This window comes from Apodemus sylvaticus, chromosome 1 (genome assembly GCF_947179515.1).
Source record: "Apodemus sylvaticus chromosome 1, mApoSyl1.1, whole genome shotgun sequence".
NCBI classification, from domain to species: Eukaryota; Metazoa; Chordata; class Mammalia; order Rodentia; family Muridae; genus Apodemus; species Apodemus sylvaticus.
The window spans coordinates 165,588,311-165,602,568 of record NC_067472.1 but is presented as its reverse complement, the minus strand read 5'-3'; the positions used below and the strand labels follow the sequence as shown (position 1 = coordinate 165,602,568).

The 14,258-nt window shown below is 45.0% G+C and overlaps 1 protein-coding gene across 1 annotated transcript; it reads right to left on the bottom strand.

The window, feature by feature from the left end:
* Positions 1-894: 894 nt before the first annotated feature.
* On the bottom strand, positions 895-10,813 carry Csrp3 (cysteine and glycine rich protein 3). Its single transcript, XM_052178587.1, has 5 exons — positions 10,702-10,813; positions 5,942-6,110; positions 4,219-4,351; positions 3,018-3,111; positions 895-971 (listed from the first exon to the last, which is right to left on the bottom strand). The coding sequence occupies exons 1-5, from the start codon at positions 10,811-10,813 to the stop codon at positions 895-897; spliced, it is 585 nt and encodes a 194-aa protein (XP_052034547.1).
* Between the last annotated feature and the right edge of the window lie 3,445 nt (positions 10,814-14,258).

Below are 14,258 nucleotides of genomic sequence, written 5' to 3'. Positions count from 1 at the left end.
TTAATTGCTTTCAAGTAATTAAAGAATTGCAGAGAGGTAGGAAAAATGGTGTGGTTGCTTAAAGATCCAAGCTACCAAGGAAGCAGAGAAAGACGTTTCTAATTGCCTGTGTTTCATTAGGGAGGCCAGCAATTTGATGTAAGAGAAGTTTTAAAAAAACTCGCTAAACCCCAAATAACTGAAGAGTAAGAGAAAACCATCCTCTTGTCATTTGTAACAGGGCCATAAGCCAGGCCTTGCTGTTATTTCCCAGTTTCCACAAGTTTGGAAAGCCTTAGGACTAAAGGATCAACCTCTCGGGCATTCTGTTAGCTTTTCTTTTCCTCTTAGTATTTGCTTTCATGTTCTCTGTATCTTCCTGATTTCTTCTCTGTTATGAGGAAGAGAAGATGCTTCCATAACCAACACTGGGACACCATCTTCCTTTGCCTCTCTCTCTCTCTCTCTCTCTCTCTCTCTCTCTCTCTCTCTCTCTCTCTCTCTCTCTCTCTCTCTCTGCTACTCTCTCTCTGCTTCTCTCTCTGCCTCTCTCTCCTCCTCCTCGTCTTCCTCCTCCTCCTCCTCCTCTTTTTTCTCCTCTCTCTCTCCCTCCCTCCCTCTCTCTCTCCTCCTCTCTTTCTCTCTCTCTCTCTCACCTTTCCCTCTACAAAGAAGACAGAGATAGAGATGGTACCACTAAAACATTTATTGCCTCTCCCACCCCAAGAATAGTAAATAATGAAGCATCTGTTGCAGATTTCATTTCTGGTGGTCTCTTGTTACTTCTGTGCAGCCTGTGACTGCTTCTGAAGAGAAATGCTGTCCAGCTACAAAGGAGGCTGTGGGGCCAAACTACATCTGTGGGGTCACTCAGCACTGCTGTTGACGGGCAAGGCTGTGAGAAAGCATGCTGTCTCACTCCTTCTTTTCCACTTGCTGTGTAAGCCCTCCAAACCCAATGCCTGTAGGGCCAAAATTTTTGGCATAGCAGACTGAAAACAGAAGATAAGAGAGAATAGATTGATTAGCATTGCTATTTTAGGTCCTGCCTGAACATCATCCTTTCTACTTGCCAGTGGTAACCTTTGGGTAAATTTAACATTTAAAGAAACAAAGCTGTACTTAGATCTGCTAATAACCATGTCTTCGGTCACGTCTTTGTACTTCCCAGTATTACTAACACTTTCTTGTACAATAGTACACGTAAACCAGCTAGAATCACCTGCCCGGCCTTCTGCCCTGCTGCTGCCCAGCCTTGTACCCTGCCATGCCCATCAGGCACTCAGAAATGTTTGCAGCTCCTGTAATGTACTATAATGTCTTTCCTAAGAGGTTGCTGTTCCCTCTTCCTAGAATGGCCTGTCCCACACCCATATTACCCTTCAAGCCCAAATATGTATCTATGTCCATAGGCAGGCAGGCAGGCAGACAGACAGACATACAGACATAGATATTGGAAATGGATTTAGAGAGCCACAGCCAAATATTAAACAGAGCTCTGGGAGTCTTGTGGAAGAGTTGGGGTAAAGGATCAAGGGATCTGAAAGGGATTGGAACTCCAAAAACGACCAGCAGAGTCAACCAGCCTGGACCCTTGGGCTCCAACCTAGGCCCCCACACATATGCGGCAGATGCACAGCTTGGTCTTCATGTGGGTCCCCAACAACTACAGCAGGGTCTGTCTCTGAATCTGTTGCCTGCCTTGGGTCCCAGCCCCCTAGCTGGGCTACCTTGTCTGGCCTCAATAAGAGAGAATGTTCCTAGTCCTGCTGCTACTTGATGTGCTAAGGTAGGGTGATACGCAGAGAGGGCCTCTCCCTTCTCAGGGTAGAAGGAAAAGGGAGATGAGGGAGGGGTGGTGTGATGAGGAGATTGAGAGGAGAGGAGTGCTGCTGCGATAGGAATATAAAGTTAATACATTAATATATGTATATATGTTAGACAGCACGTGAATTCCTGCCCTGTGTCATAGAGAAAATTTTGGCAATCTGTTGTTTCTGGATCTGTTTGAGACATCCATCCTGGCCTTGAACTTATGATTTGCTTCTGCCTTTCAGGTGTAGGGATTGCAGGTATGTGCTGCCATTTCTGGTACCTTGTCTCAATTACCAATCCCTCTTTACACCCCCCACCAACACCCACCCCACAGACTCTCCTCTCAGTCCACCACAAGCATTTGAACACCATCCTTAGGTGATGATGTTCCTCTGAGCTGTAGAACAGAGCTGCTGCAGGGTTGAGGACAAATTAACTTTGTTCCCTAGTATGGCCTTTCTTTACTAGGTGTCAGGAGGGAGCTAGGCTTTGCCATCTCTGCACCGGATCAAGGGGTTGTGGAAGAGGTTGAGGGGCAGGACTGCAAGGATCAGGACAAAAGACAGTTTGGTTCCTGTGGTTGCTAAATGACTTGCAACATCAGAAGCAAATGTTAGGAGGAGAGATGGAGGTATACAGATGAGACAGGGTGCCTTCCCCTTAGCCAGGCACCCCTATATGCCTCCCCACAAGAAGATGTTTGAGTTTTCAAAGGGATTACCATGCTGTTTCTCTAGCCCTAAGGCAGAACATTCTCCCTTCCAGGGACCTGTGGTCCTCAACCCCTGAACATCTGCAAACTTCCAGTGGGGAAGCCCAGAATTGGAGCCAGTGGCTACACAATCTCCCTTGGGTGATATTGCTTCCTTCCAAGAGCCCAAATGGCCAAGTTGAGTTTCCTCATTCATGGCAGACACAGGCAGGCCTCTAAGTGTGACACATCTTCCTCTCCCCCTCAGACCCTTGGAAAGCAAGCTTCAAGAAAGTCTGTACAGGGGCTGGAGAGATGGCTCAGCAGTTAAGAGCACTGAGTGCTCTTCCGGAGGTCCTGAGTTCAAATCCCAGCAACCACATGGTGGCTCACAACCACCTGTAATAAGATCTGATGCCCTCTTCTGGTGTATCTGAATACAGCTACAGTGTACTCACATATAACAATAAATAAATCTTTAAAACAAAAATAAGAAAAAAAAAAAGAAAAAAAAGTCTGTACAACCACTTACCTTTGCAATAAAGCTCCCCATCCTTGTCAGTGACATTTGTAGACTCCAGGCTCTTCCCACAGATGGCACAGCGGAAGCAGGTCTTGTGCCAGGGCTGTGAGCCACAGAGAGTTATTATCAGGGAGGCAAGCATCATACACTGTGGTTCCATTTCAAGTCCACTGACCAGCAGCACACAACACAATACCACTGCCCTAGCCTTTCTCTTATGTAAGGGGCCCTCATCTAATAGCCCAGGGGTTTCAAGAAAATAAGATGCAATGGCTTTAGCCAGCAATTCTTAGAATCATGCTAGTGGGTTTATGACTATTTTCATGTGTGATTCTTGGGAATAAACTCAACAGAAAAGGGCTTCCCCTGAGTGACAAGGTCCAGGGGACAAACTAGTTAAAAAAAGACTTGCCCGTGAGGCAGTGGTGATGTTTATATTAAATACAAAGTTCCAGAAAGTGAGAGGCGAGGAGCCAGGCAGTTACCCAGGCAAGCCAATCTTGTTTCCACTGTCTGTAACTATGATGGCAGAGAGGTACATGGCTTAGCCTTCCAGCCTCTCTCTCTGCTACATCATCGTCTGCCATGCATGGCCCTTGGTTCTTGTGTGTCTACAAATGGTAGGTCTTTGTGGGGGAACAGCCCTAAACTTCAAGTTAGATCCCTTCAAGGCTCCCCTCTCCATATTTAGAAAAAAAAAAGCACATTCCCCCACCCTGGTCCAATTCTTTGGTGACCACCTGACTTAAGGCTTGAAGCAGAACCTTCAGGGCAGTGCACATTTCTGTGTATGCTTAATGACTTTCCCACAAGCCAGGACGAGTACCAGTAAACTTGTATGGCAGCAGAACCAGGCTGAGGTAGACAGTGTTGACAGATTTCCAGAGCTGATACCTCCAGAGGGAGTGGACGCAGAATTGGAGGAGGAAGAGAGACATGTGCATCTTTGTTCCCATGAAGATAACTGTATGCCTCCCCCGGCCCCAGTACACTAATTCTTACGGTGACAAAATACACTAGTTGTAGTTTTCAAAGGGCCCTAGGTAACAGTCACAAAATTGGGAAGTGTGTGGTTTCTGAATGGGTTGTGGAGCTAAGGAGGATGAAGGGTGGCCCCCACCCAGGGACCCCACTTTCAGTTCTTCCCCAGATCCAGTGGAGATGAGAATCTGAGCTCTGGCTCACCCAGGCATCCTCACTATCACCTCACCTTGCCACCTCCCATGACCTTCTCAGCAGCGTAGACCGACTTTCCACATCGTGGGCACTTCTCTGATTCTCCAAACTTCGCCAAGAACTTGGAAGGGTTGCTCGTGGTGGCTGCTCGCGCTGGCTTTGGGGATCTGGTGAAAGCATAAATTAAATGAAGACTTCCCTTGGCACGCAGTATAAAAATTGTGTCTTGTGTGACGTACCTCACTCTACTGTGCCTCTTTCTCTTCATCTGGAAAATGGGGGCAATCATGAGACCTGCCTCAGTTGTTGAGCAGGTTAAGTATGATGACTGTGTTAAAGCACTGAACTCAGACCCTGTTGCTGTGGGTGGGCAAATGTGGGTCAACTTTTACGCCTTTGCTTTCACACTTGGGTGAGTGTTCTGTACATGTTCATGTGTTGTTATTGTTGTGCTGTTGTTGGTTTGCTTTTTACTTCAGATTTTTCTGTATGATCATGAAGCCAGCTGACTATCTGAGTGGTGAAATCTGTTACCTATTACTACAATTTACCCCTTGTCATTCATCCCAAAGTCGCCTGTCCCCTTGAGAGCAGTATCCAAAATAGAGGAAAGACTCAGTGCCCTGCGTATGTACTCTTTGATGTTCCCTTATCCTTGGTATCCCCTGAACCTTACCAGTGTTTGAAGTGGAAATGGATAGTGGGAAAGAGGGACCAACAGACAATGATAAGGGTCACCGTCTCCTGCTGGCGGATCTAGGAAGAAACCCTGGTCTCCAAAGACTTTTCACTGTTTTCCCAATAGCAGAAAATGGACTTTAAATGACTTAAGACAGAGTGCAGTTGGCATCACATCCTTGTCTTTAACCACAGGCCTCCAGCTGGGATGTCGAGTAATGAGAAAAAATAAAGGAGGAAAGGTCCCTAGTTGACAGTGAGCATAGCATCCCTAGACGTTTCCAGGCTCCATGGTGGATGACTCTATTCTTAAGGGACTGCTCTCTGGGGGACTAACACAGTTGAGCTAATCTTTCTGGCCGACCACCATAGGGCTAAGCCCAGACAGACACCAGCTGGCTAGACAGCAGCTATGGCTCAGCGCTGTTCAGACTGTTTTCAGTTCTGGCTCGTGGTCAGTGGTGATCAACAGTAACACAGGAGTTTGGGGTGGGAAGCCTGAGCTGGCCGTGGTCCTTGTGATTTCCCACACCTTTAGGAGTGTGTTGGGGAGCATCAGCACTGTATGGGCTTCAGTCAAGGATGACCACGAAAAGCACTGGAATTGATTCTTTCCTTCAGAGACTCATCCCCAGACCCTTTCCTTTACATTGCAGACATTACTCATCTTACAGCCTAAGGAAGAAATCGTTAATGGTGTGCACACAGAGAATGGCCATTGCTTTCCTGCTGCATTTGTGTGATTTACACAGAAGCTCTCGAGGGTGAAGCAAAGAGACTCCATGCAGTTTACAAAGGCCAAATAATGAAACATCTGTACAGTCTTGGTTTTCTCTTGACATGCAAACCAAGAACCGCCATGTAAAAGTAATTGCCCTTTAGAAAGACAGATAATTTAAAGAAAGTCTTCAGAGAGACAACGCATTGTTAGGACTTGGTCAGAGTGAGTGTTCCTATTGTTGGCAAGTCAACAATAGAGTCCATTCTCCCACTTCTAGAAAATGTTGCTATGGGAACAGAATGAACTGTCTTGATAATTGGAGAGTCACAGAGAAAGAAGAAGCATGGCAGTAACTTACTGTTGGAACTGCAGGCCAAGATGCTCACCGGTGTCTGTGCTGAGGCAGCCAGCGCCTTGTCCAAACCCGATCCCCTTGGGGCCATACCTGCGCCCATAGCAGACCTTACAGTAGATCTCTGACTCATGAGCTGCCACTGTGGTGCTGTCCAGAGCCTTCCTGCAGGCCACTGCAGAGGAATGGAAGGGTTGGGAGTTAGAGGTGAGCTCCCCATCTCTCTCTTCTGTACCTGATGCTCAGAGCCCCAGGCCAAGAGCACATCTGTGATTCCAGAAATATTCAGAGTGTTTGTTCCAAGTCACTCTCAAGAGAGTCCTCATTTTGCAGATGGGGAAAGAGGCTCAGAGAAGAGACAAGTTATGTTTGGCAAGCTGGAAAAGGTGCAAAAAACACTACCACCAAAGTGTATAATCTTGGGCCTGCTCATAACAGTGCTACTGACCAACAAATGAATCATGCTGAATGATGTCAGGGAAGTTGGGAGCTATGGACCAAAGTTTCTTTCTGTCTGTCTATCTATCTATCTATCTATCTATCTATCTATCTATCCAGATTTTTTTTTGAGGCAGGATTTCTTTGTATAGCCTTGGTTCTCTTAGAACTAGCTCTGTCAGCCGGGCAGTGGTGGCACACACCTGTAATCCCAGCACTCTGGGAGGCAGAGGCAGGCGGATTTCTGAGTTCGGAGGCCAGCCTGGTCAACAGAGTGAGTTCCAGGACAGCCAGGGCTATATAGAGAAACCCTGTCTCGAAAAAAAAAAAATCCAAAAAAACAGAAGCAAAAAAGGGGGCTGGAGAGGTGGCTCAGCAGTTAAGAGCACCAACTGCTTTTCCAAAGGCCCTGAGTTCAATTCCCAGCAACCACATGGTGGCTCACAGCTATCTGTAACAAGATCTGACACCCTGGAGTGTCTGAAGATAGCTACAGTGTACATACATATAATAAATAAATAAATAAATAAATAAATAAATAAATAAATCTTTAAAAAAAAAAAAGAACTATCGACTAGACAGCCTTGAACTCACAGAGATCCACCTACCTCTGCCTCCTAAGTGTTGGGATTAAAGCAATGTACTACTACCACCCTTCATCAAAGCTTTTGGAGAACACTGCAATACTGTGTCCAGTTATGGAATTAGGGGCGAGAGGGGAGGATACAGGTGGGCTCACTGGTCCCCTCAGTCTACCATTGGCTCAAGCTACCTTGCCACTGTGTACCTCTTACCTCATGTCATTTGTCTCCAAATATGACGTAACTAAACAAAAGACAGAGTTTACAGAAAGATTGCGTTTCAAACTTGAAAAGGCTTTGTATGTGCATGTGTGTGTGTGTGTGTGTGTGTGTGTGTGTGTGTGTGCATATGGTGCTAGTAATTTAACCAAGGGCCAGACATACTAACCAAGCTATCTACTGTTGAGTTACCAAGGCAATCCTGAAGGTAGGGCTCTTAAAGATGTAAATAAAAAAATGCTAAATCACTGAATAATATTTAACAGTTTACATGAGGAATAAATTGATTTGGAAATTCTATTTGTTCCTAATCTCACACAGACTCAGGGATTCCATTGTTTCTTGGCATCCTGCTTTTACCCATTCATCTGGGACAGCTAGTTGTAGCTAGCTTCCCTGAACAGCTCATGCTCACTAAATTCTACAGCTGAGCCCTGGACAGGCAGCCCTTGCTTGTTCCCTGAACTAGAGGCTACAGCATGAAAACAGTCTCAACATGTACAGCCTCTTACACACCATAACACTAAGACAGTGTAAAGAACTTCCACAACTCAGCAAAACGCTCTAGTGCTTTGCAATTATGACTGCTAAGTGCTTATAGTAATACTCTTTAAATGAGATCATAAAATTAGAAATAAGAAGACATGTGTATTCTTTTTATTTTTTTTTTCTTTAAAAAACAACAACCGTTTCTCCAAGTGGTCTTTGTAAGCAGTCTGGCACAGGTGAGGTTGTTGTAGGTTATAAGTATTTCCGAAGTGGCAGTTTGATGTTAAAAACTAGTGCAAGTGAACAGGGATAAAAGACGAAGCTGAGGCTATCAATGCAGTAGAATGGGCCAGCAGTTAGAGGTTATAGCGCTTGGAAGAGGGGGTCGGGGAGAGAAGTTACTCAAGTACCTATTGGTTAAAAATTCTTTGCTTTAAAAAAAAATCAAGTTGTGAGAGTGTCCAATAGCATGAGAGACTTTAAAATGCTTTGAATAAAGAACAGACTTGTCTCTGGAGAATAATTTAGAGGAAATGTCTTACACTGAGGCACAAGAGGCAGAGACCCATGTCTGCCTTGGCTGCCATCAGTCTCTACCCTCCACAGTTGCTAACACATTTGCTAATGGTTTAGATGCTGAATTCCGGAGGACCATAACATGTCCAGGCCGTAACAGAGGACACAGATCTGCAAATGTCTGGTGAGTGACCGATGGAGTGAATTTACTTGTCGTTAGATATCAGTGACTCCCTCTAGCATTGAATTCTAGAGCTGGCACTGACGTCACTTCCTGTGACTTACCTAGTTCTCACTCTCAGCTCTCCATGACAGCTTGTGAAGAGAAGCTCCCAAGTCCTGGCCAGTTCTGGCTTCCAAAGAGCTTTTGTTAAAAGCAACTTATTGGGAGGGGGATCCAGGAAAGGGGAAATCATTTGAAATGTAAATAGTGTGTGTGTGTGTGTGTGTGTGTGTGTGTGTGTGTGTGTGTGTGTGTGTATGTGTGTGTGTGTGTGTGTGTGTGTGTGTGTGTGTGTGTGTGTGTACCAGCTATGGGTGATATACTAATATGCTCACAAAATCATACCCAACTTCAAATGTTATGAACACTAACAGAATATAAAATAATCTCACAAGTAATGAGACATATATTGGGCAAATATCTCCTATATATTGTGTTAAATGAGACATTTCAATATTGATTTTACCTAGCTCCTTCTCAGTATACTTATAAAACAATGAGTGCTATAGAACGTTACATGAACGGTTACAAGGGGAGTACTATGGAATGCTATATGGTTTGCATGTATGTCTTTTGGATAGACTAAAATGGAAGCCTCAGTCAGCTCTGGAGTTTATCTAGAAGTCAGAACAACACTGGTAGGATAAACTGAGGGGTTGCCTTTCTGAGCCCTGTTTCCTGCCAGCATACACTTGGCTAGAGTCTGGTAAATCTCTTGGAGATAATATAGAAAGGTGTGCCTCTCCCCAGAGCCCCACAGCTGAAGCCCACACTGCTCATCCCTCACCCCACCCATGGGCGGGGCAAGTGGGATGTGCTATCAAGTGCTCAGAGCCTTCTCCTGTGGCTCCATTGAGCATAGCCAGCATCTGTCTTGACAGAAGTCAAGACAATCCCCAGTGGGAAGCTTTCATCCACAACACCTCCTATACCAGCATCAAAATTAATAACAGCAAGACAAAACCTGGAAGGCTGAATTTCCAGGAATAGGGCCCCATTTTTCTCCTGTAACAAACCATGGGGAGAGATCCATCTTCATCTTACGGACAGAGAAACTGAGGCCCACCATGGTAAAACACCTTCCCAAGTGACACTGTGAATGAAAAGTCCTAGTTTCAAACCTTATTTCTTCTTTAATTCCAGTATTCTTTCCAATTCTATTCACTTTAAAGAACACTAACTATTTTTAAAGAAAGACCGAAAAGCTTGTGGAATGGATAATAAGTTCTAGATAGTTGTAAATGAACCATGAATATGAGGGATGTATAAGATGGCTTAAAAGATAATTGCCCATTGTTAAAACCCAAAGCACTAGTAAGTTTGTCAACCTGATCACCAACCCTCCTTTCCCTCTATAAATCTGTTTGCTGAGACGGGGAGGACCATGGACCTGCAGCTGAGAACAGTAGGTCACTGTTTCTGGAGGATACATTTGGAGCATATGGCTCTCATCCTCATACTTGGAACTTGGGCACTGAAGTTCTGTGTGTAACCACTAGGCTGGTACATATGGGTTAGAACTGACCTAGCTCATGGATTCTGCCAGATACTGAAGAAAGCTAACCTGTGAGCTGTCAATCACTCTAACCTAGAAGCAGAGACCGTAAGTGGCCATCTCAAAGCCATAGCGCATTTCTCCCAGCAAAGGACTAAGTACTAGCCCTTAGAGGGTCTAGTCCTCACTCTGCAAGGCACCTGGGATTAGAGATGACAAATGACTTGACCAGAGTCAAGTGACAGACCCTGGGGTAGCTCACAGTAGCTCAGAGCTCCCTCCGTTTGGGCATTTATAAATCTGTCTGGCAGCTGATGGTAAAGACTTCCTCCAAGAAGTTCTGAGGCCTAAGCCCAAAATTCACAGAAATGGAATTGCTGCCCACTGCCTGACCTAAGTCCTTTCTTAGGGAAGACCAGTCTCAGATGGCTTCAGTGACAGCTGACTGGGGCCACTCCAAGAGCCAAATCTAATCTAGCTCCAGAAAACTGTTTGTCTCCTTTCTCTGCTAAGTCTCTCTGACTTTGCAAATGTCACAGAGAGCAGGGCCAGACCCACTTGTCCTGACTTCGAGCCTGGTGAAAGCACCTCTGAACTGGTGCAGGGATAGAGAAAGTGCTCCAGGGAGCACTATGCCTAATACTTGTGGAGCCCACAGGCAGCATTTCTCACAGCTTCCTGGTCATTCTCCCACGCACTGCCCACAGCGTGAGAACCACCGACAGGCAGCAGTGGGACTAAATAAGAACTCTGAACACCCCCCCCATGGCACCTGTGCCCCCCATAGGGGCTCTGTCCAACTCACTGCAGTGGAAGCAGGTCTTGTGGAAACTCCTCCCATTGCACTGGATTTCCTCTGCATGGTAAACCGTCTTTTCACAGGCTCCACATTTTGCGCCTCCGCCCCAGTTCGGCATGGTGAAGACTCCGGGTCAAGGTCAATCTAAGAGGATCTAAAGCAAATACCCTAGGTTTAGATGGCATTAAGGAAAAAAATGACATAGAAGTACAGTGATCTGAGGACCAGGGACAGCCCGGTTCATTCAGTCATGCCTTCATTCACTTGTTCAACAAACAGCTACCTTGGACAAATAGCTCCGACCCTGGAGCCTTTGAGAAATCCATTAATCAAATCAGCTCAGTTCCATCTCTGTTAAATGTCAGTGACATCCATCTCTGTGTATCTCTCTGGGTTCATGGAGGGAATAGACAGCTAGTCTTGTGTACATAAAATTATATGCTAATACTATATTTTGCCATCCAGCATTTGAAAGGTGTCTCACCAGAAGTGGGCTTAGTGTCTGAACATGACCTGATGTTCTTGTCTGCCTTGACTCTCCCCAAACCACCGTACATCTGGATAGATACAGAGAAGGTTCTGGTTTGGAATACCTCGGAGCAGGCAGTGCGAATGTTGCAACAGTGGCTTATGGTCTTAGCTTATCCAGTTAGCAAAAACATAGACTGTTTAAATAGTGCCATGTCTGTTGTCAAAGAATACCATGTCCAGCCGTACAGTTCAGCACTCTAGTAGCTCAGCACTCTGGCAAGATGAGCTGTACTCTCTCTCAGCTGCCCTCAGCATGCTATGTGCATCTAGAGGGGCTTCAGGGCTTTTTTTCTTCTTCATCCCAGAATCTTCTCTCTGGGGTGTCACAGTGTTGTTAGGGGACAATGTGATTCAGTGTGTGGGAAGGGACTTCAGAGCTCAGCAGACTCATAGCATTGACCTGTCCTCCTGTACCTTTGAGACACTCTCTGCCTATAGCCACACCTCTCTTCTCTCAGCTTTTTACTGGAGGATGATGTTTAAGAGATGTTAATAATGAGTAAGCCACAATTTTCATGTGTGGGCCTGTAAGTGTGAGTGCAAGGGTTTAGTCTCCTTAGAGCGAAGCTGAGTTAAGCTGTTGGTACTCGGTACACGTACAAAGCCCTGCCTGTCTGCCAGGTGACTGGACTTTCCCAGGATCCTTTGGCTTTCTAGAAGCTTGGTATGTTGTGATGTCATGGACACTAAGCTCTTCCATGCCACTCTCGAGGTCGTTCTGGCCTTCCCTTTCCCTTCTGGGAAGACAGTTGCCTTCCTATAATAGCTGCGATTAGCACTAAGCCCTCTAGGGCCAGCTCTCTGGGTTGTGTCTCGCAGTCTCATAACAATGACAGCTTTTGCTAAGAAACAGAGAGTAAACAGAAAACAGACCACCGAAACTGACACTGGGCTGAGGGACAGTCCCTATCTGAGTCCCCTGAAATGCCTTTCCCATCAGGTCAGAGAACAGCCCGAGCTTCTTCTCTGTCTTTTCTGTCTATTTAAAAAAAAATAAAAATTTAGGAAACAACTTCAAAGGAAAAGAAAACATTTTGTAGAAGTTTCTGTTCTGCCATTTAATTGATTCAGTGGAATGGAAAGAGTGAGAGGAAAGGCTGGAATCAAGTCATCATTCGTTCATTCATTCATTCATTCACCACGTGCTTACTACCTGCCTCTCCCATACACTGTAGCTGGGTACTTAGTGGTAAATATAGATGACAGAAATGAAGAATGGTGAGTTGTGCCCCCTGGCATTGAGAAGACCATGTTCTGTGAGGAGAGCAGACAGGAGCCGGAACACCTTGGGCCAGACTGTTACGGTAACTCAGGCGAGAGAACAGCCATGAGTCGCAGGACACAGAAGAGACCATGTTCAGATAGCTTTTAAGGGTGAACAAGAGTCCAGCAGATACAGAACAAAAAGGTGGGAGAACATTTTAGGAAAATGTAAGAATTAAATCAAAAGGCTCAGTAACTTCTTATCTCCAAAAAGAGCCTATGTATTTCTACTGGATTCTATTTGGAATGAATTTTGAAAATTGTCTAGCATACTCATCTCTAGCCAAGATGGATACACAAGAAGCAAACACTTAAGGTTAATTCTTAGCTAACTTCTTTTTCCTGGATCCATCCTTCACTCATGAAAGATAATACATTTTCTAGAAAAGAGCAGAATCATGTAGTTGTGCTCATGTTCATTTTGATCGTGAGTTTCAACGTAATCCAAACAGAAGAAATGTAATACATTTCATTTGAGAACATGACAGTGACCTTGTGGAATGAATGATGTGGAAACTCTCCGTGCAAACAGCCCTGGGTCACATTTCTCATTTCTTATTGCCAGTGATTTCATCGGCATGCCCAGCAAATTTAATGGGAAACTGATATGCTTCTTGGGAGAGTATATAAGAGAGAGAGAGAGAGAGAGAGAGAGAGAGAGAGAGAGAGAGAGTTCATGCATTTGTCTAGTTGTCTAGGTATATTTTACAAAATGAGGGTAAGATTACATATAATACCTCCTCACCAACTAATGCATCTCAACAACCTTGTTTGTAAGTAATCACAGATCTATGACTTACTCAGGACTCAAAACTCAAAATAGAAACACATAAGGATTCACTTAAGAGATGTACATCCACTCCGGAAGGGAACAAACACAGCAATGGAAGCTACCCAAAGAGAAATATCTTTGATTTCCTCTTTCAATGCACATGGCCCAAAAGGTAGAGATATCATCATATATCCTGAATCAGAAAACATGGGTTCTGACTGCCATTTACCACTTGAACTTAAGGAAAATAAATGTTAATATCTTCTTGTGCACAGGACCTTTGTGAAGGCTGTGGAAATATGGTGGGAATTTAAAGCAGTGTTGAGCTATTCTAAGGCAACTGTGATTATTTTCTCTATTGCAGATTTCTCAAACACTTCCAGTGTGCTAATTAAGTCACTGTGATTTGAAAGTACATTTAGGTCCTGACTTATAAATGGCCTTTTTGGCTTCTGCATTGCTTTGGAATAGCTGTGTTTCAACACCCAGAACTGGGCTCAGGATGAGTATTTACCTTGGCACAGCACCAAGAGATGGGCCATTTGTTTATCAGCATTACTTGGAACTGGCAGGGGTCATTGAAGGTAGGACACCAAATATAGGCTTGACTGCCAGTCAGTGCTGTTTGTCACCTGGGTCACCATCGCACCCCCTGGCACTGCTTTCTGGGACTATTCCTGAGGTTGCTGTTGCCATAGACAAGACATGTGTCAGAGTTTAAAAAAGAGACAAGAATTTATAAGGATGGGGTAGAAGGTGAGGGCTACCATACCAGCTGAGGACAGATTGGACAGCCTCGGCTACTCTGATCCCACTGATAGATGGCCTTGAATGGGCTTCTTAAATAATAGTACTGTGAAAGAGAATTGTTGCTATGTGGGAATTCTCTATCATGAATCAGTGGGATCAGACGTGGGTCCACAATCTCGTACTTTCTAGCTTCTTCTAAGCTTTGTGGTCCAGGAAAGCCGTTAACCTCTCTGACCTTTAGTATCCT

Bases quoted from the DNA above. Each gene is read 5' to 3' on its own strand.
- Csrp3 (XM_052178587.1), bottom strand. From the start codon at position 10,813: ATGCCGAACTGGGGCGGAGGCGCAAAATGTGGAGCCTGTGAAAAGACG. The intron at 4,352-5,941 runs GTAAGTTACTGC...TGCTTTCACCAG, and splicing joins CTTGGCCTGCAGTTCCAACA to ATCCCCAAAGCCAGCGCGAG. The intron at 3,112-4,218 runs GTGAGGTGATAG...TGTGGCTCACAG, and splicing joins AGGTCATGGGAGGTGGCAAG to CCCTGGCACAAGACCTGCTT.